Consider the following 26,013-nt stretch of genomic DNA (forward strand, 5'->3'; position numbering starts at 1 on the left):
TGTCTTTTGTTCTGGGAAAGAAGACATTGAACCTGCTTGGGAGTGACAGAGTGAGACCTACTTGCTACACCTCTAAGACCACAGGGAATAAATAGCCAGGGCAGTCTCTAAGTGGGGATTAGAGCAGAGACTATTGTTAAAGAAAGAATTGAGGAGGTCAGGCACCAGTGGCTCAAGCCTGTAATCCTACTCCTTTTTTTTTTTTTTTTGTCAGTTGTGGGGCTTGAACTCGGCCTGAGCACTGTCCCTGAGCTCTTCAGCTCAAGGTTAGCACCCTACCACTTGAGCCACAGTGCCACTTCCTGTAATCCTATTCCTGAGAAGACTGAGATCTGAGGATCATGGTTCAAAGCCAGTCCAGGCAGGAAAGTCTGTGAGACTCTCTTATCTCCAATTAACCACCAGAAAACCGGAAGTGGCACCATGGCTCAAGTGGTAGAGTGCTAGTTTTGAGCAAAATAGCTCAGGGGCAGTGCCCAGGCCCTGAGGTCAAGCCTCAGGACCAGTACAAAAAAAGAAAGGGTTATCAGGGTGCCAGTGGCTCATGCCTGTAATCTTAGCCTCTCAGGAGGCTGAGATAGGAAGATTGGGGCTCTAAGCAGCCCAGGCAGGAATCCAGTCCGTGAGACTCATCTCCAATTAACCACCAGAAAACCGGAAGTGGCCCAGAGTTCAAGCCCCATAACTGACCAAACACAAAAGGATTACAAGTACTCTTTAGGTACACTGACTTTGGTGGCTAAATAAACTTTAAAATTAAAATAGTATTAACAATTGCTATTCTTACATTTTTGTTTGTGTTTTGTGCCAGTATTAAGGGCTTGAACTCAGGACTGAAGGCTTTTTCATTCATAGTTAGCATGCTTACTGCTTGAGTTTTGGCTTTTCACTGGTTAATTAGAGATGAGTCTCTCAGATTTATCTCTACCCAGACTGGCATTGGATTTCAATCCTCAGATTTCTTACTTTCTGAGTGTCTAGGATTGTAGGTGTGAGCACCAGCACCTGGCTCTTTCCTTATTGTTTATAACATCACATACACCCCCAGTTTACTGTTAGTTCGAGCTCTTAAGTATACTACAAAGCAGAAATAAATAAGCAGTTTACTACTGAGTCATTACTAATGAACCAGGAGGGTAAGGGCTTGCATGTAATACATAGGTTTGAAAGTACTCTTTGACTTTCTCAAGTGAACATCACTCTGTTGTAGCCTAGTGTAAGCGGAATGGATCCGCCTTTCGGGGATGCCTTTCGGAGCCACACCTTTTCGGAACAGACTCTAATGAGCACGGATCTCCTGGCAAATAGTTCAGATCCAGATTTCATGTATGAGCTGGTAAGCAACATTTTCTTAGTTTCAGCCTTAATTGATTTGGGGTAAAAATATGGAAGTGGGGTTTAAGGTTTAATCTGTAAAATGTCTGAAAGAGAAGGATATGATTGGACTGAGTTTGATTCTTTTGACATGTGGAAAAATATATGAACCCATTAAAGGGTTTATGGAAAGGCTATTTTAGTATCTTCAAATCCAGTTTTTATTTTATTTATTTTATTTTTTGTTAGTCATGGGGCTTGAACTTGAGACCTGGGTCTTGTCTCTGAGCTCCTTTTGCTCAAGGTTAGTGCTCTACCACTTTGAGCCACAGCTCTACTTCTGGTTTTCTGGTGGTTCATTGGAGATAAGATTCTCATGGACTTTCCTGCCTGGGCTGGCTTACAACTGTGATCCTGAAATCTCAGTTTCCTGAGTAGCTAGGATTACAAGCATGAGCCACCAATGCCCCACTCAAGTCCAATTTTTTATGAGAAAACTATGATTTTTTTTTTGCCAGTCCTGGGGCTTGAACTCAGTACCTGGATTCTGTCCCTGAGCTTTTTTTGATCAAGGATGGTACCCTACCAACTGAGCCACCACTCAACTTCTGGCTTGTCTGGTAATTAATTGGAAATAAGAGTCTCATGAACTTTTTCTGCTCAGGCTGACTTTGAACTGTGATCCTCAGATCTTGAGTGACTAGAATTACAGGCGAAAGCCACCAGAGTCTGGCTCAGTATGCTTTTAAATGGGATGATATGTTTATATAGTATTCTATAACATAATCACTTTAAAATAAAGTCAGTGGTGGATGGTCTTTCATGTTGGATTATTAGAGCTAAGCTTCATTCTTCACTGTGGCCACAGTGTTGCTGACATTTTAAAATCTCATCTCTGTAATTCATATTCCCTGTGCTCAAGAATTGTTTTAAGTCTAGTGTAAAGATTTTATCATGCTGTGGTTGGGTTCCAGCTCTCTCCTTGCCTTTTTAAGTTCCTATTTAAGAACTGAAGGTAAGGTTTTCATTTTTGCTTTTTAATTGCAGCTTATTTCTGAAGAAACCTCCAAATCCTCCTCAGATCAGAAATATCAACTCATTTCAGTCAGAGTGTTCATTGTAAAGCTTCAGAGTCCTTGATCTAGGGTCATATTATTCCCAACCCTCTTGAGAAATGCAGTTCTTTTTCTTTTTTTGCCAGTCCTGGGCTTGAACTCAGTGCCTGGGCACTGTCCCTGTGCTTCTTTTGATCAAGGCTAGCACTCTCTCAATTGAGCCACGGTGCCACTTCCAGCTTTTTGTGTTTATTTGGTACTGAGGAATCAAATCCAGGGCTTCATGCATGAAAGGCAAGCAGTCTACCACCAAGTCACATTCCCAGCCCCCAGTTCTTTTTCTTTGCCAAAAAAATGGGATGGGGATGTGTCTTGTCAGTCAATACCCTTATCTTAAAGCAGACCAGAGAGACATAGAGTACTGATTTGGACTTCATGCATGCTAGGCAAGCATTCTACCACCAAGCTACATTCCCAGTCCCCAGTTCTTCTTTTTCTTTGCCAACAAAATGATGACACAGATAGAATGGGAACATGTCTTGTCAGTCAGTACCCTTATCTTAAAACAGACCAAAGAGACATAGAGTACTGATTTATCAACTTGATCTTTGCCATTGAGCATGGTGGGGTGAGAATTTTCTTCCTAAAACATGGTATGTGATTTTCTTTTTTCAATCAACCTTTCTTAGGATAGAGAGATGAACTACCAACAGAATCCTCGAGATAACTTCCTTCTAGAGGACTGCAAAGACATTGAGAATCTGGAGTCTTTCACTGATGTCCTGGATAGTGAGGGTACTTTAACCTCCAACTGGGAGCAGTGGGATACATACTGTGAAGACTTGACAAAGTACACCAAACTCACCAGCTGTGACATCTGGGGAACAAAAGAAGTCGACTACTTGGGTCTCGACGACTTTTCCAGCCCTTACCAAGATGAAGAGGTCATCAGTAAAACTCCAACATTGGCCCAGCTTAATAGTGAAGACTCTCAGTCTGTCTCTGATTCCCTTTATTATCCCGATTCGCTTTTCAGTGTCAAACAAAACCCCTTGCCCTCTTCTTTCCCTGGCAAAAAGATGACCAGCAGAGCTGCTGCCCCTGTGTGTTCTTCAAAGACTCTTCAGACTGAGGCACCTTTGTCAGACTGTGTCCAAAAAGCAAGCAAGCCTACTTCAAGCACACAAATCATGGTGAAGACCAACATCTATCACAATGAAAAAGTGAACTTTCATGTTGAATGTAAAGACTATGTAAAAAAGGCAAAAGTCAAGATCCACGCCGTACAGCACAGCCGGCCCTTGCTGAGCCAGTCACCTGCAGACGCCGCTAAGGAGAACACCTGCTACTGTGGGGTAGTGGCCAAGAGACCAGAGAGGAAGGGGGTGGAGCCTCTCCAGGGCCATGCCACGCCCACTCTGCCTTTCAAAGAAACCCAGGAGCTCTTACTCAGTCCCTTACCGCAGGAAGGGCCTGGGGCTGCTGCCACAGGAGAGAGTAGCAGCCTTTCTGCCAGCACTTTGGTTTCCGATTCATCCCAGAAAAAAGAAGAGCACAATTATTCACTTTTTGTCTCCGACAGTTTGGGAGAACAGCCAGCCAAATGCAGTCCCGAAGATGATGACGATGAGGAGGAGGATGTTGATGATGAGGACCATGATGAAGGCTTTGGAAGCGAGCACGAATTGTCTGAAAATGAAGAGGAGGAAGAAGAGGAGGAGGACTATGAAGATGACAAGGATGATGATATTAGTGACACATTCTCGGAACCAGGTATTAGAACTCGTGTTTACCAAGCTGGTCCTTTCAGGACTGACTTTTGAAAGGGGAAGTTTTTGTTTGGTTTTCTTTTAGTTGATACTGAATGTGTTGGTGTCTTCACAGGCCTTTGCAACAATGATCACTTGTGCTCACACAGTAGTGCACACACTGATTCTGTGAGGGCATATTCTTATTTGTCTCCTATTAAGTGCCCTGAGTGGTCACCCTCTTAGTGGTTGTGCAAAGATACCAAGAATCTTTGGGTTTAAAATATATTCCTGCCAGTCACTAGTGGCTCATGCCTGTAATCCTAGCTACTCAGAGACTGAGATCTGAGGATTGTGGTTCAAAGCCAGCCTGTGCAGTTAACCCCCAGAAAACTGGAAGTGATGCTGTGGTTCAAAGTGGTAGAGCACTAGCCTTGAGTGATAAGGCTCAGGGATAGCTCCTAGGCCTGAGTTCAAGCCTGACAACTAACAAACAAGATAGATAGATAGATATTTGTACAATTTATCTTATAGTTGAGATGGTTAAGAGTACCTAGAAAGGTGAACCAAATGATGATGTTGGTTCATTTTACATTTTACTCATGTCCATAGCCAACAAAACCAACTTAATGATGTAAAGGCAAGCTTTTTCTTTGTGTCTGCTATATCTTCATTTCCACAGTTATTTTCTCAATTTAGAAAACACATGCTGGGTTACAGAAGCTAATAAAATATTCCTTAAATAAATAAAAAAAAGAAAACACATGCTGTAGCCATACTTATAACCTGAGCTATTCAAGAGTGGAGATCATCCTAGCTATTCAGGAGGCTGAGATCTGAGAATCATGGTTCGAAGCCAGCCCAGGCAGGAAAGACCCTGAGACTTTTATATCCAATTAATCACCAAAAAGCCAGAAATGGAGCTGTGGCTCAAGTGGTAGAGTACTAGCCTTGAGCACAGAGGCTCAGGGACAGCCTTGAGTTCAAGCCCCAAAACCCCCCAAAATAATTTAAAAAGAGTCAGAGATAGGGGGATCAGGGTCCAGATCCTCTTAGGCATCTACATGAGACCCTGTTTGAAAGATAACCAGAGCAAAAAGTGGTAGGGGTATGGCTAACATGGTAACGTGCCTGCCAAGCACACGTCGTGGAGTCAAATCTGAGTATAAGAGTCTATAGAATAGAGAAGAGGAAAGGCTATGAGGAACTGCTCAAGTTAGTCTTTACATTCTTGGTCTGTTGTTAATGTTGGCTGATGCAGATTTTTTATGAAAATAGTCTTGCCAGGCAACACTGAAGCTGGGGGCCAGTGGCTCATGCTTGTAATCCTAGCAACTCAGGAGGCTGAGATCTGAGGATCTTGGTTCAAAGGCAGCCTAGGCAGGAAAGTCTGTTAGACGCTAATCTCTGGCCACCAAAAAGACAAAAGTGGAGCTGTATGTTGCTCAAATGGTAGAGCTCCAGGCTTGAGCACAAAAGCTCAGTGACAGTACCCAGGTAAATACACACACATGCACACACACACACACACACACACACACACACACACACAAATGCATGTGAATGCATAAAGAAGACTTTCATATATGAACAAAAGGCCCATGCTTCAAAGGTAATACTAATACTAGCAATTCTGAATAAAGCTTAAGTTACTAAAAAAGAAACAAAATTGCCAGAAAGCCCTTTTATTATGCTGATGATTGCCGGAATGCTAGGCAGTATAAACGTAGATATTTAATTTTTAATTTAATTCTTAAGGCACAGTAACTACATTTTAACCAGTGAAGCATTATTATTCTTTTTGGTTGAATTTTTCTGTCACAGATGGTTAGACTCATGCATGTAATATGAACAAGTTGTTTGGTTGGGATAGTTTTAAGTAAGTAAAAGGTACTTTAGGCTGAATGTGAAGGAAAAGAATTCTTTATCTTTGGTTTACATTGGAACGCTGCATCATCTAGAAAAAATAACTGTATTTTCTACTTACCAGGACTGTTTTTCTTGGACCATATTAATAAAATCTGTATTACCATGTTTAAAGAAATAGTGTCTCCCCTGGGAGAATTGTAGTGCTGTCCATAGAGCCTAGATCTATTGTTCAGATCAGTTGTGTAGTTGCCTGTTGAGGATTGAGGTAGGGAGATAGATAATGATTAAGGAAATGGGCAGTATGTTTCCATTTCCTGGAGTTCAAAATGTTCACCTTTTCAAAGGCTAAGTAACAATTCCTATATGTACATTTGAATTTCCTTCATCTGTAAAGCCATTAATGGCCATTGAGGTCAGTTGTATACCTTGGATGATGTTTGAGCAAAGAATATTGTGGTGAACAGGAGAAAGCACACGAAGTAGATTTCATTTCCTTTATCTATATTCCCAGAAGCAGGACTGCTGGATCTGATGGAACTTATTGTGGTTTGTGTTTTTGTAGCCTTGAGGACTAGCGGTGTTGAGTATATTTTAATATAATTGTTGGGCCTGGATGGTTTGTGAGAAATGTCTATTAAGGTTTTGCTTACTTTGCTATGGTTCCAGGCTTTTTTAAAATTTTACTTCTCATGCTTTTTTTTCCCCTTGGCTGTACTTTGAACTCAGGATCTCATGTTTGCTAGGCAAATGCCCTACCACTTGAGTTACACTGCAGTAATGTTTAAAATTTTTATTATTAGAATATGTTCATTATACCATGGGGTTTTGATGTGGTATTTCCATACATGTCTATAATGAACTTTGATCATATTCCCCTTCTCCTTGCTGTGTTGGAGTATGTAGTTGGGTAGTAACTCATTATCAGATATATTATTTGCATATATTTTCTTTCATGTTACCATCTGTTTCTTCATTCTGTTGATTGTGGTTTTTTATTCTTTGTTGTGTGGAAGTTCTTTTTGGTGGTCCAGGACTAGGTCTTAGTACCTGCTGTTTTTCCTCATTAGTCAGTGCTCTACCAACAGAGCCATGCCTTCAGCCCCAGTTCAGGAAGCCTTTGAGTTTCATGTAATCCCATATCTGTGTCTTTTTATATCTTGTGCTTCTAGATTCATCTAGAAACTCACTGTCCTGACCAGTGTCAAGAAGCTTTTCCCATGTGTTTCTTTTTCCCATATGTTACTGTTGTAGGTCTTAATCTATTTTGAGTGTTTTTGGTTTTTTTTTTTGCCAGTTCTGGGGCTTGAACTCAGGGCCTGGACATTATCTCTGGCTTCTTTTTGCTCAAAGCACTCTACCACGTGAGCCACAGTGCCACTTCCAGCTTTTTCTGCTTATGTGGTGCTGAGGAATCAAACCCAGTGCTTTGTGAAAGCATGTTAAGCAAGCACTCTACTGCTAAGCCACATTGACAGCCCTTTTGACTGTATTTTTATACAATATTGGATAAAAATCTAATTTTATTCTACATAAGGACATTCAGTTTCTTCCCATCACCATTTATTGGACAAACTGTCTTTCTGACAACTTTGTGGAAGATCAGTGGACTATAAATGTATGAGTGAATTCTGGGTTGTATTCCGTTCCATGGGCACCTGTGTTTTTTGTGCCAGTACCATAGTATTTTGTGGGTAGAGCTTTGTAGTATTTTGAAATCGTGCACTATGATTTTACAACTTAAGTGTGTGTGCCAGTACTGAGACGAACTAAAGGTGCTCACTGTCCCATACCCTTTTCTCTCAAGGCTGTCACTCTACCACTTGAGCCACTGCTCCACTTTGGGCTTTTTGGTGGCTAATTAGATATAATGGTCTCATAGACTTTCTTGCCTGGGGTGACTTTGAACCATGATTCTCAGATCTCAGCCTCCCAAGTAGCTAGGATTACAGGAATGAGCCACTGGTACCCAATTGCTTACAGGTTTTTTGTTTTTCTTACTCAAGATTGCTTGGGGGAGGGGCTGGGAATATGACTTAGTGGCAAGAGTGCTTGCTTCGTATACATGAAGCCCTGGGTTTGATTTCTCAGCGCCCACATATATAGAAAATGTCCAGAAGTGGCGCGGTGGCTCAAGTGGGTGGCAGAGTGCTAGCTTTGAGCAAAAAGAAGCCAGAGACAGTGCTCAGGCCTGGAGTCCAAGGTCCAGGACTGGCAAATAAATAAATAAACAAGGGGACCTATGTTAAAAAAAAAAGATTGCTTTGGCTATTGGTGTTCTTTTGAGTCCATATGAATGTTTCATCTTTTTGTTTTTTCTGTTTCTATGAAAAAGTGTCACTAGAATTTCGATGAGAAGTGAATTGGATTCTATAGATCGCTTTGGGTAGTGTGGACACTTTAACAATGCTCTTCAGACCCAGGGGCACATGCTGCCTTCCATTTCTTTGTGTCATTTACAACTTCTTTTTTTTTTTTTGGCCAGTCCTGGGGCTTGGACTCAGGACCTGAGCACTGTCCCTGGCTTCTTTTTTGCTCAAGGGTAGTACTCTGTCACTTAAGCCACAGCATCACTTCTGGCGGTTTTCTATATATGTGGTGCTGGGGAATTGAACCCAGGGTTTCATGTGTATGAGGCAAGCAATTTTGCCACTAGGCCATATCCCCAGCCCCAATTTACAATTTCTTTCATCAGTATTTAGAAAATAGTTTTAAATGAAAAGATCTTTTACTTTATTAGTTAAGTTTATCCTAAGTATTTTTTTTTTGCCAGTCCTGGGGCTTGAACTCAAGGCCTGGACTCTGTCCCTGAGCTTCTTTTGCTCAAGGCTAGTACTCTACCACTTGAGTGAGCTACAGCACCACTTCTGGCTTTTTCTGTTTATATGGTACTGAGAAATTGAACCAAGGGCTTCATACACGCTAGGGAAGCACTCTACCTCTAAGCCACCTTCCCAGCCGTGAAGTAAAATCTTTTGGCTAGTATTACTTGACTGCACACATGATTAACTGGCTTTTGCCATCAATGTAACATAATTTTATGGTATTAGAGTGTTTTTCAGCTTGACTAATGAAAATTTCCTCTTTCCTTGAAAGACAGTTTTAAATGAGCAACTTTGGGGATACAAAAGTGAATTATGGGTGAGAATAATGAATTTTTTAAATCAGACAAATAAAGATAGTTTTCTTTGAATACTGGTTGTAGGGTGGGTGGGTGGTTTAATTTGTAGCACTTGTTTTACAAAGGACTTTTTGTGAAGACTTAGATCTCTTGATGCTGGGTCTTGGCAGATAGCTACCCCCAGCGTCTGAGCATACCAAGTTCCAGTAAAGGTGCAGAATGGAGGTTCAGTCTTTCTTACTGTGTGATTGCCAAGTTTTTATAGAGCTTATTCTGTGGACAAGCCACAACTGTTGAGAGTCATGAAATTACATGATTCCAAGACCAAGAATTTGGGTCCTACAATATATTAGAATTAATTTTGTAATTTCCACTAAATAATTTCACACTTGACTTTACCAGCTTAATATTAGTGATCTCTACTGACCAGAGATGAGAAGTTGGAATTTATGCACACATGTACACACACATGCATGGGCACACGAATTTGAACTCAGCACCTGGGCGCTATCCCTGAGCTTTTGTACTCAAGGCTGGCACTCTATCATTTGAGCTACAACTTCACTCTGGCTTCTCGCTGGTTTATTGCAGATGAGAGTCTTATGGACTTTCCTGCCTGGGCTGGTTTTGAACTGCTATCCTTAGATCTGAGCCTCCTAAGTAGCTAAGCTAAGTAGCTAGGATTATAGGCATGAGCCACCTGTGCCTGGTGAGAAGTTAGAATTTTAGACAGTGAAGGTGGCCTTTTGACTTTCTTTGATAATAATATCAGGAAGGAACTTCATATTAGGTCTTTATTGTGATAAATCAAAAAAAATGAATTATTGGATTTAACAAAACCATTTATTAAAATACTTTAGAGTGCTTGTACTGGTACTAAGGCTTCAACTCAGAGGCCTTGAGCCTCTAGCTTGGTTTTTTAACTCACAACTGGCACTCTGCCACATGAACCACACTTCTGTCCTCAAACACTTTTTTTGAGGTGGTATATGTATTGGGTATTGGCTATACAGAGATGAAAAGGTGTCATCTTTGCCTATATGAAACTCGAGTTGAATGGAAAGCCAGTGGTTCATGCCTGTTATCCGAGCTACTTGGGAGGCTGAGATCTGAGGACCCCAGTTCAAAGCCAACCCATGCAGGAAAATCCATGAGACTCATATCTCCAATGAACCAACAAGAAAGCCAGAAGTGGAGCTGTGGCTCTAGTGGTAAAGCACCCACCTTGAGATAAAAAGCTCAGGGATGGTGCCTAGGTCTTGAATTCAAGCTCTAGTATCAGCATGCATGCACACACATGTGCCTGCACAGACACAACAAATATAAATTACTTCCAGAAAAGGGCTGATTAGAATAGGCATTAAGTTTTAGTTGATAGTTTAAGAACTGTCTTCTCTACTTTTCCAAATAGTATAGAGGAGGAGGTAGGAAGAAAACCACAATGCTAGGACACCATTGTGGAAGCAGACATAGCTTTCTGCTGAGATGTTTTAGATGTATAAATACTAAAAGAAACCTATTTAAAGATAGTGTTTAAGTTGGTAGCTCACACCTGTAATCTCAGCTACTCAGGAGGCTGAGAACTGAGGGTCATGGTTCAAATTCAGCCTGGGAAGGAGAGTCAGTAGAGACTGTCTCCAATAAACTACTGAGGAAAAGCTGGAAGTGGCTCTGTGGCTCAAGTGATAGAGCGTTAGCCTTGAGCAAAAGAAGCTCAGAGACAGTGCCCAGGCCTTCAAGCCCCAGGACTGGCAAAAAAAATAAAATAAAGCCAAGTGCCTTTGGCTCTTACCTGCAATCCTAGCTACTCAGAAGGCTGAGATCTGAGGATCGTGATTGGAAGCCAGCCCAGTCAAGAAAACCAGAAAGTGTCACTGTGTGTATATCAAAGTGGTAGAGCACTAGCCTTGAGCTGAGGAGCTCAGGGACAGTACCCAGGCCCAGAGTTCAAGCCCCATGATTGACAAAAAGTAAATAAATAAAATAAAACAATACATTTTAAAAATCATGTTTAAGTACAAGTATCTAAAGTTGCTTTTTGATGTCCCTGTAACTATACTTAGTAGTTCTTTCAATCCCATATGAAGATACAAAGAGAAAATATATTACCTTCGAACTTGTAAAAACAAAAGTCTTCAAGTGAGATTAACAATGTATATTAATCCGAATATTTCATGAGTGGGAGATTACTATATTGCTACCTATATACCTCATTTATTCTCTTTGACATGCCAGTGATGTTTTCAGATGAAAGGAAATGTCTCCAGCCACAAATAGAAGGAACTTCTGGGTTGTCCTGATTGGTGTATTGACATTTCTGGAGCTTACCACACTGGGATGCTTTTTTTTGGCCAGTCCTGGTGCTTGAACTCAGGGCCTGAGCACTGTCCCTGGCTTCTTTTTGCTCAAGGCTAGCACTCTCCCATTTGAGCCACGGCACCACTTCCAGCTTTTTCTGTTTATGTATTGCTAGGACTTCATGTATACGAGGCAAGCACTTTACCACTAGGCCATATTCCCAGCCCCCCTTTTTTTTTTCTTTAAAGGCTATGAGAATGACTCAGTAGAAGACCTGAAGGAGATGACTTCTGCCTCTTCCCGGAAGAGAGGGAAAAGAAGATACTTCTGGGAGTATAGTGAACAGCTCACTCCGTCCCAGCAAGAGAGGATTCTGAGGCCCTCCGAGTGGAACCGAGATACGCTGCCAAGCAATGTATATCAGAAAAATGGCTCACATCACGGTAAGAGAGGAGGGATTGGAATTTGAGTACTTAGTAACTTCATTGGGAGAGAGGGGATTTGTTTCATTTTCAACAGTCTTGCTGGTAGCTAAAGCTAACCTTGAGCTTTCTAGATAGTCTAGGCTGGCCTTATATTGACAGTCTTCTTGATTCTAGGGTCCCTTTAAATAGAGATGCTGAATTCTTTTTCTTTTTTCTTTTTGCCAGTCCTGCAGCTTAAACTCTGGGCCTGGGCACTGTCCTGGGCTTCTTTTGCTCAGTTCTAGCACTCTTAGCACTCTGAGCAACAGCACCACTTCAAGCTTTTTCTGTAATTAGAGATAAGAGTCTCACAGACTGTCTTGCCCAGACTGGTTTCAAACTGTTATCCTCAGATCTCAGTGCTCTACCACTGAACTTCACACCTAGCCTATGTCTCTTAAAGCCACAAGTGGGAACGCAGGGCTGGCAGACTTCTAGGGTAGGTTGTTAAATGGGCTAAGAAGACTTCTAACATGCGCCAAGACTGAAAAATATAAGGGTGGGAGGTACCTTATGGAAAATCTCTGGATCACTAAAATGACTTCAACTTTTCAACTCTTTGTAGGAAAATATGCAGTAAAGAAGTCACGGAGAACTGACGTAGAAGACCTGACTCCAAATCCTAAAAAATTGCTCCAGATTGGCAGTGAGTTACGGAAGCTAAATAAGGTGATTAGCGACCTCACTCCCGTCAGTGAACTTCCCCTCACAGCTCGGCCAAGGTCACGGAAGGAGAAAAACAAGCTGGCTTCCAGGTAATGCTAATCGTGTTCACTCTGGTGGAAAAAACGTTTGGGATGTGAAGTTAAACCCTGAGTTTTTGTAAAAGAGGTGACCTTCAGCCCTTAACTGAGAAGTAACATTTTTTTCTTTCTTAAATCCCACCATGAGATTATTTTCCTTTGAAAGTAAAAGACAGCATTTCTGCTTTCTACCAAAAAAAAAAAAAAAGATTTCATTTTGTTTTGTTTTAGACAAGGTTTCACTGTGTAGGCCAGGCTTCAAAAATCTCTTGAATTATCCTGCTACAGCCTTCTGAGTGCCAGAATTACAGGTGTTCTGCCTGGAACAAAGTTTTGAAGGGAGAGAGGTTCAGGTATATTTAAGTGCATCCATTATGATAGAAAAATTAAAAAAATATATAGCTTCTGTTTTGTTTGCTTTCTTTTTTTTTTTTCTTTTTTTTGGCCAGTCCTGGGCCTTGGACTCAGGGCCTGAGCACTGTCCCTGGCTTCTTCCCGCTCAAGGCTAGCACTCTGCCACTTGAGCCACAGCGCCGCTTCTGGCCGTTTTCTGCATATGTGGTGCTGGGGAATCGAACCTAGGGCCTCATGTATCCGAGGCAGGCACTCTTGCCACTAGGCTATATCCCCAGCCCCTTGTTTGCTTTCTTGGTAAGTCAAGTTTTTTTTTTTTTTAATTGAAGTAAAGGTTACTTAGAGTGAAATTAACCCTTTGGGGGCGGGGGCACATCCTGGGGCTTGATCTCAGGGTCTGGGCATTGTCCCTGTGCTTTTTTTTGCTCAAGGCTAGTACTCTACCACTTGAGTCACAACTCCACTTACAGCTTTTTGCTTGTTCGTTGGAGATAGAGTCTCATAGACTTTTCTGCCTGAGGTGACTTCAAACCATAATCCCTAGACCTTGGGCTCCTGACTAGCTAGAATTACAGGTATAACCCATCTTGAGCAACTGACTTCCCCAGCTTAAAATTCCTCCTTTTAGTGTACATTGTTACATAGTTGTGACAAACATCCCATCATAAAACTTACCACCATAGTCATGATATTGAACATTTTTTCATTACCTTAAAATTATAAGAGCAGCCAGGTGCTAGAGGCTCACACCTGTAACCCTAGCTAATTCAGGAGGCAGAGATCTGAGGATTGCAGTTCAAAGCCAGTTCAGGCAGGAAAGTCCATGAGACTCTTATCTCCAGTGAATCACCAAAAGCCAGAAGTGGAGCTGTGGCTCAAGTGGTAGAACACCAGCTTTGAGTAAAAAAGCTCAGGGATAGCGCGCAGGCCCTGAATTCAAGTCCCAGGAGTAGCATAAAAGAAGAAAAGAAAATGTCTTACAGCAAAGGAATATATTTTGAAGGCTCTCTTATAAGAAAAGTGAACTAATAGCTCCTTTCTTTCACAGAGCTTGTCGGTTAAAGAAAAAAGCCCAGTATGAAGCAAATAAAGTGAAATTATGGGGCCTCAACACTGAATATGGTAAACCTAAACATTGAAGAGTGTCTTAGCTTCCTGTTTCCATTGCTCCTGCACTTCTTGTTTAGCTTTATTCCTTGCTTTTCATTCTGGCCAGCCTTCTTAGGGTTCACCCACCCAGTACCTCCTATACCCATGTTCATCCTTGTCTCTTGGTGTGAGTGTTGGAAGCTGAGCTCCACAGACACATCTTATCACAGCCCACTGGTGACCCTGATCCTTCCTTCCCCTTCATAATTGTGTGCTGCATCAGAGAGTTGATTCTCATTTCATATTTTCTGTAGAAACACTTTAGTATGGGCTGGGTATGTCGCATAGTGGTAGAGTGCTTGCTTAGCATGCATGAAGCCCTGGGTTCAATTCCTCAGTACTACATTCATAGAAAAAGCTGGAAATGGCAATGTGGATCATGTGTGGAGTGCTAGTGTTGAGCAAAAGAAGCTCAGAGATCGTGCCCAGGCCCTAAGTTCAAGCCCCAGAACTGGCAAAAAAAGAAAAAGAAACACTTTAGTATTTAAGTTCCCTTGGATCATATTTTGACCTTGGTGAGAATAGTGTAGACATGTGCTTTGAAATGGGGTTGCTCATCAGAATGTGTTTGTACTTGTTAAACCCAACTTCTTAGATCTCTCCCCAGGTCCTCTGCTTTGGAATAGAGTAGTACTCTGACTTTTGTTTATTTGCTTTTGTTTTTTTCTTTTTCTTTTTATCTTTTTAAACTAGGGCTAGAAATCTAGTCCAGGGCCTATGCATATCAGGCATACTCTGCCACTGAGCTATGTGGCAGGTCCTTCCAGTTTGACTTGATTTGGGTTGGTTTTTATTGCTGTTGTAGCCATAATAAGGTTTGGTCTTATGGTTTCATACTACTCTTGATCAGTGCCCAACTGCCCTCCTGATTTTAATTGAGTATCTGAGGTTATTAAATAATTTTTTTTGTTAAAGGACATGTTCCAAGCATTTTTATTCTGTCTTGCAGATAATTTATTGTTTGTAATCAACTCCATCAAGCAAGAGATTGTAAACAGGGTGCAGAATCCAAGAGAGGAGAGAGGACCCAACATGGGACAGAAGCTTGAAATTCTCATTAAAGATACTCTTGGTAAGAATAATGCTAGATAGATCCACAGCCTAAAACTTAGGAGCATGTAGTGTGAGATGTATGATTTCAAGGGACACTAAAAGTTTTTTAAAGCCGGGTGCTGGTGGCTCACATCTGTAATCCTAGCTACTCAAGGAGGCTGAGATCTGGGGATCGCAGTTCAATGCCAGCCCAGGCAGGAAAGTCTTGTGAGACTCTTTTTTTTATTTTTTATTTTTTTGCCAGTCCTGGGCCTTGGACTCAGGGCCTGAGCACTGTCCCTGACTTCTTTTTGCTCAAGGCTAGCACTCTGCCACTTGAGCCACAGCACCACTTCTGGCCATTTTCTATATATGTGGTGCTGAGGAATTGAACCCAGGGCTTTATGTATGGGAGGCAAGTACTCTTGCCACCAGGCCAGATTCCCAGCCCTTGTGAGACTCTTATCTCCATTTAGCCATCAGAAAACTAAAACTGGTAGAGTGCTAGCCTGTAGCAAAAAAGCTCAAGGACAGTGATGAGGCCCTGAGTTCAGGTCCCACAACCAACCAAAAGAAAAACGTTTTAGTTGGGAGCCAGTGGCTCTCACCTATAATTCCAGCCAGTTAGGAGGCTCTTGAAGCCAGCTCCAGCAGAGAAATCCCTGAGACTTATATATCCGGTAAACTAGCAAAAAGCCAGAACTAGAGGTATGGTTGAAGTTGTAGAACATCAGGCATGAACAAAAAAAGTCAGTGAGAGCTCAAGGCCCAGAGTTTAAGTTCCAGTACCCTTACCCCCCTAAAATTGAGGAAACATTCAAATGTGGTTACTGTAATATCGGCACTCTCTCTCTCTCTCTCTCTTTCTTTCTCTCTCTCTCTCTTTCTTTCTCTCTCTCTCTTCCTCCTCTCCTTCTCTTTCTCTCTTTCTCTCTTCTCTATATCTCTGTCAGAAATCTCTCTTTCCGTTTCTCTCTCACACAAGTTGCTAATACTTTGCAAGATTTTATTTGTGCTCCTGCCCAAATATATTGGGCGATGGTGTGTGTGTGTGTGTGTGTGTATTCAGGTAACTTGTAAGCATCATGATTCTGTATTCCTATTTTGGCATGTATCTCTAGAAAACAAGGACATTCTCTAGCTCAGCTGTGATACCAACACTGTTAGATCCATGTACTTGAGTATTGGCCTAATATCTAATACAGTCTGTTTTTATATTGTTCTAGTCGTTTCATGGATACCCTTGTCTCTGATATATTTGCACATGGATGCCCTTATCTCTGATATATTTGCACATTACTATATATATGCCTGTACACACCTATATAAATACATATATATATTAGTCTCTCAGAGTTATTATGTTTTTTTTTCAATGAAAAATCCAGTTTTTTATTTTCTAAGTTGTCCCAGTGTTTGGATTTATATGTTCCCTCATGACAAGATATAGTTAAATTTCTTGGCAATAATTCATCACGTATCATTGTATTTCCAGCAATCATCATCTTGTCATTTGCCGGTGCTAAGTGTGATCATGTGACTACAGTGAAATCAATCATTTTTCTGCATGTGCCGGTCCTGGGGCTTGAACTCAGGGCCTGAGTATTGCCCTTAAGCTTTAGTGCTCAAGGCTAGCACTCTTTATCACCTAAGCCACCGTGCCACTTCTGGCCTTTTTGATGTTTAATTGGAGAGAAGAGACTCACAGACTTTCCTGTTCGAGCTGGCTTCAAAGCATAATCTTCAGCTCTCAGCCTCCTGTGTAGCTAGGATGACAGGTGTGGGCCACACGTGCCCAGCAAATCAGCATTTTCATAGCAATTCTTCTTTATAGAAGTAGTGGCTAAGTCACTGAATGTCTTTGTTGTGAGGATCAGGGAGGACAGTCTTTCCGTGTATGTTCCAGGCTGTTCTCAATCTGCTGGATAGAGTGATTTCTTGGTACCACTATCAAGCTGGGGTGCCACCACTTCTGGCTTTATTTTCCTCAAGAGTTTATTTATTGATTGTCAGGATTTGATTTATTGATTGTAAAGGTTTATTGATTCAAAGTGTTCTTGACCTTACTGTAAATCCTTCTGTTGTTCCCACTTTGTTGTAGTCATTCCCATTTCCAAAGAACATAAATTGTACACAGTAATTTTTTTTAAATGACTAACCAGAGCCTTCAGATCTAGTTTTGGTTGCAATCAGATCCCACTAGGAGTCATGATGAAGTCAAGGCAGAGGGAAGCGCCTGGCCACGAGAAATGGGGACTCAAGCTCAGCAGGCCTTGTTGGCAGGCTCGGAGCTTGCCATCTTCTCTACTCTAAACTGTGATTAGCTATTCTCCAATGGTTATTCTGCTTTTGTTTTTTAAGACAAAGTCTGTCTTCAAAGATTGACCTCAGCCTCCCAAGTTGATGGGATGACAGGTGTGTACTACCATACCTGGTTATTCTTGGTGTCACTTTTCTGTTACCATCTTAGAGTGAAGTGTGATGGGTAGAAGGATGTTCTGGGCTGCAGTAACAAGTAGGAGAGCACTGTTTTGGGAGCAGTATCATGGAGCTGAGATCCACCTGGGCCTTGGGTATACACTGTTCCTTTCCCTCCCCTCCCTTCCTGGTACACCTTCCCCACTGGTGTGTTCAGGTGTGTGTTTTATTCTCCACAGGCCTCCCAGTTGCTGGGCAAACCTCAGAATTTGTTAACCAAGTGTTAGAGAAGACAGCAGAAGGCAATCCCACCGGTGGCCTGGTAGGACTGCGAATACCAGCATCAAAAGTGTAGCCAGCCCCACTGGACCACTGGTCAGAAGTGTCTGTTCTTTCTCATGTTATCCATTGTATATTTTCATTCTGTTTTGCATGTCAGTTAGCATTATGTAAACATTTACAATTAGGTTATATTGTTTTAAGAACTTGTAGCATAAGTGAAGCATGATCCAAAATACTTGATTATTGCATTTCAGAGCATAAACCTCAGCTAAGCCTGCTCCTGGCAGTAGCAGTGGCACTCACATGCTAAGTAAACCTTGGGGTAGAAGTTGCACATGTGTATTGAAGGGAAAACATTTGGAAGGGTGAATATCTCAGTATAATGCCAAGCATCATGGCAGGTTTATGCTCTGAATCACTCAAAAAAAATATTAAGGAAGCATTTTTTTTAACTGTCCATTTAGATTTTTTTTTTAGAATGATTGCTTTCTGTTCTACTTTTCCACAGCCATTAATCTCACTTGTACATGGCGCACCCGGCACTCGTGTTTGTGTGCCATGGTAGACATTCAATTCCAGAGTTCATTATGATATATAAATATATATATATAAATATAAATATATACAGATGTCTGTGCAAGTAAGAAAAAAGCATATTCTTTGTGCCTTGTATTTTGGGAAAACTCTAAAACTGGTAATATTTTGTATGATGAAAACCCTTGAGGAAAAAATTAAGATATATAGATGGAAAACTTATGGGGTTTAAATGGGTTTTTTTGTTCCAACTTTTTCAGATTTTTTGAATGTATATAGGACTATGTTGAAATGTAGATATATGCCACAGAGTCTTTGTATTGTATATAAAAAAAACCAACAAAAAAAAAAAGATGGCTCTAGAAAACTATTTCGGTACTTGACCGGAAGAAGACAAATACTTGCACATTATTGCGATTGTTTTATTTTTTTGTACCAAAGACAAATGCAACTGATATGGCAGACTGCCAGTCCAAGTAAAGTTTTGCACAGCTTATATGATACTGTATGAATGTATGAAAAAAGGAGCAAAACATAAAAGGTCAGGGTTGGGATCTTACTGAACTGTGAATCTTATTTCTGTTTGGGTCCAATTATCTATAGAAGGAGCATCCGTACATACAAATATATTATTTTGCTGTTCCTCTAGTTGCTTCCATAGTAGGTAAGTTGGTGGCCATTTAGGTGTGTATAAGTCTTTTTATTTCTGCACTTAACTGTAGGAAATTTTAATATATTTCATTTTATTAAGCTATTGATAAAAGTTTTTGACTTTGAAAATGACAGTTTAATTAGTTTATTGTAGTATACTTCCACCAAACAACCAAAATACAGGTTATTTTTATTGTATTATGTATGTGTATATATATATATATCTGTAAAGAGAGGAAAAAAGCTAAAACTATCTAATTCTTTAGTTGCCACTTTTCCAATCGATGTATTACTGTGCATGTAATATTTTCAAAGATCAACACAGGCCTACCACAGAAACAGAAACTTTATAGATTTTTATATTTTTGTACAGGTATTTTCAAACTAGCTTCTTCAAACTTACATGTGACTTATTCTTCTATAGTTTCTAGAACTGGGAGATGTTGACACATTTAGTTTTTAGGTGCTCTTTTTTGGCTCACATCGAACAGCTTCTGTAGTCAGTGTAGCCATGTTCGAGCTTTACCTCTTGATGAGAATTTCTTCTATCAAGGCAGCATTATAAACCTATCCCACAGATGTTTCTATCTGTTCCTTTGGTGTACTCTCAAATATTTTTGTTTGCTTTGAAACCTGGTGGTTTTCAAACTGTACTGAAAAGAAAAAAAACATATCTAGTGTGAAACTTACATACACACTCAAACACAGAAAAAACCAGTAAACCAAAAATTTCAGACCTACCTACCGGGAAAACATATATTTCTCCATTCCCTCATGGTAGCATTTACTGTCTTCATTCTAATTTGTACAACATGGCTCCTTTCCTTCTACGTCCTTTCCCTTCCTTCTCTCCATTTGTAAGTGACAGCACATGAAGTTACATAGCACATGAAGGTTCGATTCTAGAACACACAGGAACAACCCAGCAGCCCTCTAGCTTCCTTTACATCTGGAGATACAACCTGAGGCAGACTGTCTTGACACGTTAGCTGAACTGTAACCCACAAGAGTATCCCATGTGTTTGGTGGAAATGTGCCCCTTGGTGCATTCACGCTAAACAGATGAGAAGTGCAAATCCCAGTGGCTGACAGAGTTCAAGTTCATCGTCTCACTGTTTCCTTTCTAGGTGGGAAAAGGCAAAGCATAGAGTTTGCAACCTGTGAGGTTCCAACAGTATGTGTGTCTAGGAAATGGAAAGGTGTCCCAAAATATGGCAGTTTTGCAGTCAGGTGAAAATCGCTTTGTGATAGAGATTCAACTGACGAGGTTTATAAAATTGCCCCTTTCTAGCTGCTCTGTTAGGAATTCTGGTTTTTTGATACTTTTTTCTTGTCTGTAAACCAGAATTTGATTTTTTTGGTCTTGCATTTCAAAAACAAAACAAAAAACAACAAAAAAAGACTGAATCTGTTTAGTGGATTCCATATCCTTGCATTTCAGTGTTTTCTATGTCTGACTTAAGTTAAATAGTTGAAAGCTTTTAAATAGTTGAGCTTTTTAATGTTGACACTTTATTTTGTACCTATTTATATATGTATGTATATCTTAGAAAAAGCACTTTGTTTAAAAGAAAAGATTGCATTTTATATGATTCCTGCCATTTGCTGCTAAATCTGGGCTGGTCAGAATGCTACACTGATACTTGATCTAATAAAAAACCTGGCAGTAAAATGTAGAGTGGAAGGCGAGTGCTCTTGCTATTTTAACTTTACCTTCAAGATGGCCTAGGCAAGCTGTGCAGCTTTACATTTTAACCAGGGGACTCTGTGGCATTTAAAACCGTCTAGAAATGGTTGTATTTTAATGCCAGTAATAATCTTGCTTCCTCTGTTGTCCTTAAGATATGTATGTTTTGTGTATCTCTCTCTCTCTCTCTCTCTCTCTCTCTCTCTCACACACACACACACACACACACACACACACACACACAGATCTTATAAGGTAATGTAAAAACCCCAACAGTTGTACATGTTCTGTGTTTGAAAACCGTAGCATGTATTTTTGGGTGATGATCAATAGAGAACTCTCTAAAGGGTTTCTGTGTTCATACATGGTATATTAGATCGCTCCTAGTGAAGTCCAGAGCCTTCCTTTTCTATGAGGGCATTGTGAAATTCACCTCAAACAAACCCATTGTTCCAAAAGGCAATGATAAACTTTTGAGTCTAGTACTACTACTATGATTACAGAGGGGGAAAAAAAGCAACAAAAAACTTTCTTCCTAGTTTCAGATACACTGGATTCTTTGTAGTGTTGTCTCCCTTTGAAAGCATGCTGTCCAGTTGCTAAGTCTTGTCAAGATCTTGTCTGATTTCCAATTGGGTGCCACACGTGCACAGTCCACATGATTGCTTGTCCTACTACTGTACCATGTATGACCCTTGTCCCTTCCTGCGGCTCTCATGACAGATGATGACCTGGCTTTATATTGTGCCTTACTTGTACATTTGAAACTACACATAGTCATTCCCTTCCCCGTCCTACAATCTTTCCCTTGGGCCCTTTTGTAAGAGAATCTGAGCTGCCACAAATGCCTCCTGAAGGATTTCCGGTGGGGTGGGTTCACATTCCCTCTCTTTGTAGTTCTTTTATATTTGTACGAAAGGCCAGTTTTTAATGGTCTTTGAATCTGAAGGGGGGACAGATTCACAGTCATTTCACTACATCCCTTCTCTTCTGCCTTTCATGAATTTGTTCTACATCTTTCTGATGCTTGACTTGATTTGCTGCTTAGCAATAGTGTACGGTTAGAGAAAGGTGTGTTCAATTCATCTGCTTAAAATTGACTACTTCATTTTCCATAACTTTTTAGGAGAAGAGTGCCCATTTTTTGTTGGTTTTATACAACAGATGACAAGTCTCTTTCAAAGAAACAGAAGTATAGTACTTTTGAAATACAATGCTGTTAGTATGGATTTCTTTTATATATATAATATTCAGATGATTATCTGATGTTTGCCTTCATTAATAAAGCTGTTAGTTTATTCACCAATATTTCCAGCATGGATGTGCTTTTCTTTACTTCCATACATTAAAAAACATATATATATTTTTTTAGCTGCTAAGATTTAGTTCCTAAGAAATGAATTCAAGTTGCCTTCAGCAGAAATTAACAACAACAAAAAAAAAAAACTTGCGTTCCTTTCCTTTCTAGAGTCTTCCTAAAACTCTTGTCTCAAGTGTTTTCTAGTCAAGTACCTACCAATGTTAGCATCTCTCCAAGTCTTGAAACTTGAATTTCGAGAACACATTGAATGAATGCTTTCAGTGTTAATCGTTCTCATGAAGTCTGTGGTGGAACAGAGCCGCTTCTGCTACTTTGCACAGAACCGCACACTCGTTCTTCCCTCGCATCGTGACAAACGCATCTCCTCCAGTGCCGTAACACTTGTGGATTCTTTTGTAACCCTCGAAATCTTCAGCAGGGCATTTTGAGAAGATGACTTGTGGTGTTGTTGTTGTTTAATATTTCAAATGCGTCTGGATGCACAGTGAATGTCCACTTGTAAGAATGGTGGTTTCGTAATGAGAAACAAGTAAGCACACTGATGGCGAAATGTACTACTGAGAATTGACACGCTTCCCCTGGCAGACAGGATTATGTGTTGAAGCATAGTCCTCCTGCTTAACAAACTGACTGAAAGAGTAGAAATGACACCTAGAAACCAAACTATGCCAAACTGTTCTTTTTGTTTAAGAAACAAGAAGTGTGGAGGTGGCTTGAGGCGTTTGACCCTTGTTAATGGCCGTTGGATCTGAGTCATGGTGGCTGAGCCAAGAGCACTGTGGGTATTTCTGTGTGCCAAGTATGGGTGAACTAGCTTTGCCTCCTTCGTTCAACACAGTGGTGTAGTTGACCCCATTCTGGGTGCCCAAGAGCAAGACTGATGACTGGGTCTTGCCTTTCACCCCTTGTTTCTTTTCGCAGAACCAAATAACAAACAATGTATTGTGTACTGTATCTGCCTCCTCACCACGTATTTTTATGACATTGTATTCCGCTGTTGGCTTTTTTCCTAACCTTCTCTCCCCAGGATCTGCCCTGTAGCTTAGCCTCGGTGCGTAATAGTGACGGCCAGCACAGAAGCCACAAGAGAAGGGTAGAAGGGCAAGAATTCAAAGCATCCTACAATGTGGCAATCTCCTTTGCGTAGTCACCTACGGTTCTATTTGTAATACTGTCATCAATATTCTGTAGTTTTGTTTAATCCTCCCTCCTACTTTCCCCAACTGGAGTTATGACCCTTTTTATTAGATTCAGTCTTGTCTCTTGTCTAGAAAGAGTTTTCTCATTGGCGCATGAGCTGTTTAAAAAACAAGTGACTCTAATGTTGGTTAATAGCTATGCCGGGTTTTTGTTTGTATGTTTGGTTTTGTTTTTGGATTTTTCATTTTCAGCAGAAAAGGCAATTCATTGCACAAAGTTGCCTTGGGGTTCTGTCACCTACAACCCAGAAGCACTTCTAGTCAGATACAGATTCATCAGTGTATGCCACATCCTTTGTAATTTAAAATAAAAAAAAAATAACGAAGATGAAAAAGTTTGACCTCGTTTGCCTTGTGTTTTCCTTCTTCCTTTCTCTTCTGCTGATGCTTCTTGCCTATCCTCGGCAGCCCACCCCCCCCACCCCCCACTTCTGAGGATAGCAGGTCCCAAAGGAACCCCTCCCAGCCCCACACAGCGGCTCGCGCTCACTGCGCCCCCTGTCGGTCTTGTTTTGATATGTCAGACTGATTTTTCAATATTTCGATGACATTTAGCTACAACATAGAATTCTTGATGGATATAAAACATTTGTATTCTTCGTAGAGAATAGCTTCTACTTCTTTGTCCTCTTTGAATCTTTGGGCACGTGATATCTCAGAGAAAAAAATAAACCATTTGAGGTTTCTCCTGATTTGAAATAATAGTATGTGTCCGTGTGTTTTCATCATTCTAAGTAAGTCTCCAGGCCTAATCAAAGTGCATACACGGGGCCCCCTAGCAAAGGCCACTGTAAGAGTGCAGTGTGTATTGCTTCAGCCAACAAACATTTGTTGAACACACTCCTCTGTGATTTGTGCTATTGGGGGGACTAAAGACCCCCGCCCCCAGGAACTCAGGCAGAAGGCTTTGGGACTGGCTAACTAAACAATACAAGAAGCTGTGCACTGGTGGCTCACACGTGTCATCCTAGCAGGAAAGTCTATGACACTTTTATCTCCAATGAACCACCAGAAAACTAGAAGTTGCACTGTGGCTCAAAGTGGTACAGTGCTAGTCTTGAGCAGAAGAGCTCAGGGACAGTGTCCAGGCCCAGAGTTCAAACCCCACAGCCAACAAAAGAGAAAGAAAACAAATTAAGTCTTAGCTGGGCACCAGTGGCTCACATCTGTCTTCCTATCTCCTCAGGAGGGCTGAGAACCTAGGGATCACGGTTCAAATCTAGCCTGGCCAGGAAAGTCTGTGGGACTCCTAGCTCCAGTGAACCACCAAAAAAGCCAGTAGAGCTATGGCTTATGTGGTAAAGGACTAGTAGTGAGCAACAAAGTTCAAGGACAGCACCCAGGCCCTGAGTTCAAGCCTCAGGACCTGCACTGAAAATGAAAAAAGTCTTCATGTGGGTAGCAGCAGTTAGAAAAACCATTCCAGGGGCTGGGGATATGGCCTAGTGGCAAGAGTGCTTGCCTCGTACACATGAGGCCCTGGGTTTGATTCCCCAGCACCACATATACAGAAAATGGCCAGAAGTGGCGCTGTGGCTTTAGTGGCAGAGCGCTAGCCTTGAGCAAGAAGAAGCCAGGGACAGTGCTCAGGCCCTGAGTCCAAGCCCCAGGACTGGCCAAAAAAAAAAAAAAAAGAAAAACCATTCCATTCATCCTCCTTGCCGAGGGTAGGAACCTGGTGAGCCCTCTAGCCACATTGGAATGAAGACCGAGGCAGAACAGTTGAGATGCTGTCATATCCCAGCTGAGAAGGTTCAGAATAGAAGGTATTAAATCCCCTTAGGAGTAGGGAGTGGCATTCCTTTAGTCTCTGCTCACCACTTTCCAGTTAGGGAACTCAGCTGCTACTCAAGGGCCGAGTGGTGAGGCTCATGGTCAAGTGCATGGTACAGAAGAGAGAGGACTAGCCCCAGACCTGGGTTAGGATTCTGAGCCCCAGTGCTTGCCTGCACTCCACAAGACCAATCCATACTCATTTCGGCTGGACCATGCCAAGTCACAGGCAGTGTTTGGAAATACATCCATGTCGGGGAAATAATCAGCTTAGAATCCAAAAACTGTAAGGCCACATGCACGTCCCTGAAGTCTGGATAGCCTAGGAATTCCCCAACAAGGAGCATCATGGGAGAAAGGCCCAAATGCACATGATACAGAGCTAGTGTAGGGTCTGAACTCATACTTTAAATAGCCTTCTATTCAAGGGTATGAAACATGGGACTACCTTGAATGCCAACCTCTTAGTTTAAAAAAATTGCCAATAGATTCCTCTATGCATCACCTCTATAATAACAAAGTCAATGAATAAAAAGAAGATTGCCAGTACTAACGGCATATGTTAAAGTCTAGATAAACCTTTAAAAGTGGGATGAAGAATGCAAAAAAAAAAAAAAAAGCTTTTGGACAAATGGGAAGGTATGGCAGGATCTCAAAAAGGTACTGATAGGGCTGACCATACTAAGCTACATACAAATGGGATGACTCCCTAATAAAATGTGGTTTCAAATGGAATACAAATTTTTGTGAGAAAAAAATAATAGCTGGGATTTACTGGGGGATGGATAAATTGAGTGTTTAGTAGTGGATATTAAAACTCAAAACATTTAGACAATGCTGTTTTGTGTATGAATAGGTGATAGATCAATAAAAGAAAGTCTGGAACTAGAGTCATCTATGACAATTCAGTATGGAAATAGATGACAAGAACCAGGGAGAGGTTGGAAGCCTCTAGGATTGTGGCTCACTCCTGCAATCCTAGCTACTCAGGAGACTGAGATCTG

General features: G+C 41.1%; 1 protein-coding gene across 2 annotated transcripts in view; it reads left to right on the forward strand.

Annotated features, from left to right (window-relative positions):
* Positions 1–18,772, forward strand: part of LOC125342225 (CREB3 regulatory factor) — a 53,237-nt gene extending 34,465 nt beyond the window's left edge. For both annotated transcript variants that reach the window (XM_048334374.1, XM_048334373.1), the window contains exons 3-9: positions 1,211–1,336; positions 3,059–4,142; positions 11,651–11,845; positions 12,432–12,621; positions 14,012–14,085; positions 15,062–15,184; positions 17,802–18,772. In XM_048334374.1, coding sequence (XP_048190331.1) covers positions 1,211–1,336; positions 3,059–4,142; positions 11,651–11,845; positions 12,432–12,621; positions 14,012–14,085; positions 15,062–15,184; positions 17,802–17,917 — 1,908 coding nt within the window. In that variant the 3' untranslated portion in view covers positions 17,918–18,772. The remainder of the gene's footprint in view (positions 1–1,210; positions 1,337–3,058; positions 4,143–11,650; positions 11,846–12,431; positions 12,622–14,011; positions 14,086–15,061; positions 15,185–17,801) is intronic.
* The last annotated feature ends 7,241 nt before the right edge of the window (positions 18,773–26,013 follow it).

Source organism: Perognathus longimembris, chromosome 25 (genome assembly GCF_023159225.1).
Source record: "Perognathus longimembris pacificus isolate PPM17 chromosome 25, ASM2315922v1, whole genome shotgun sequence".
Classification (NCBI taxonomy): Eukaryota; Metazoa; Chordata; class Mammalia; order Rodentia; family Heteromyidae; genus Perognathus; species Perognathus longimembris.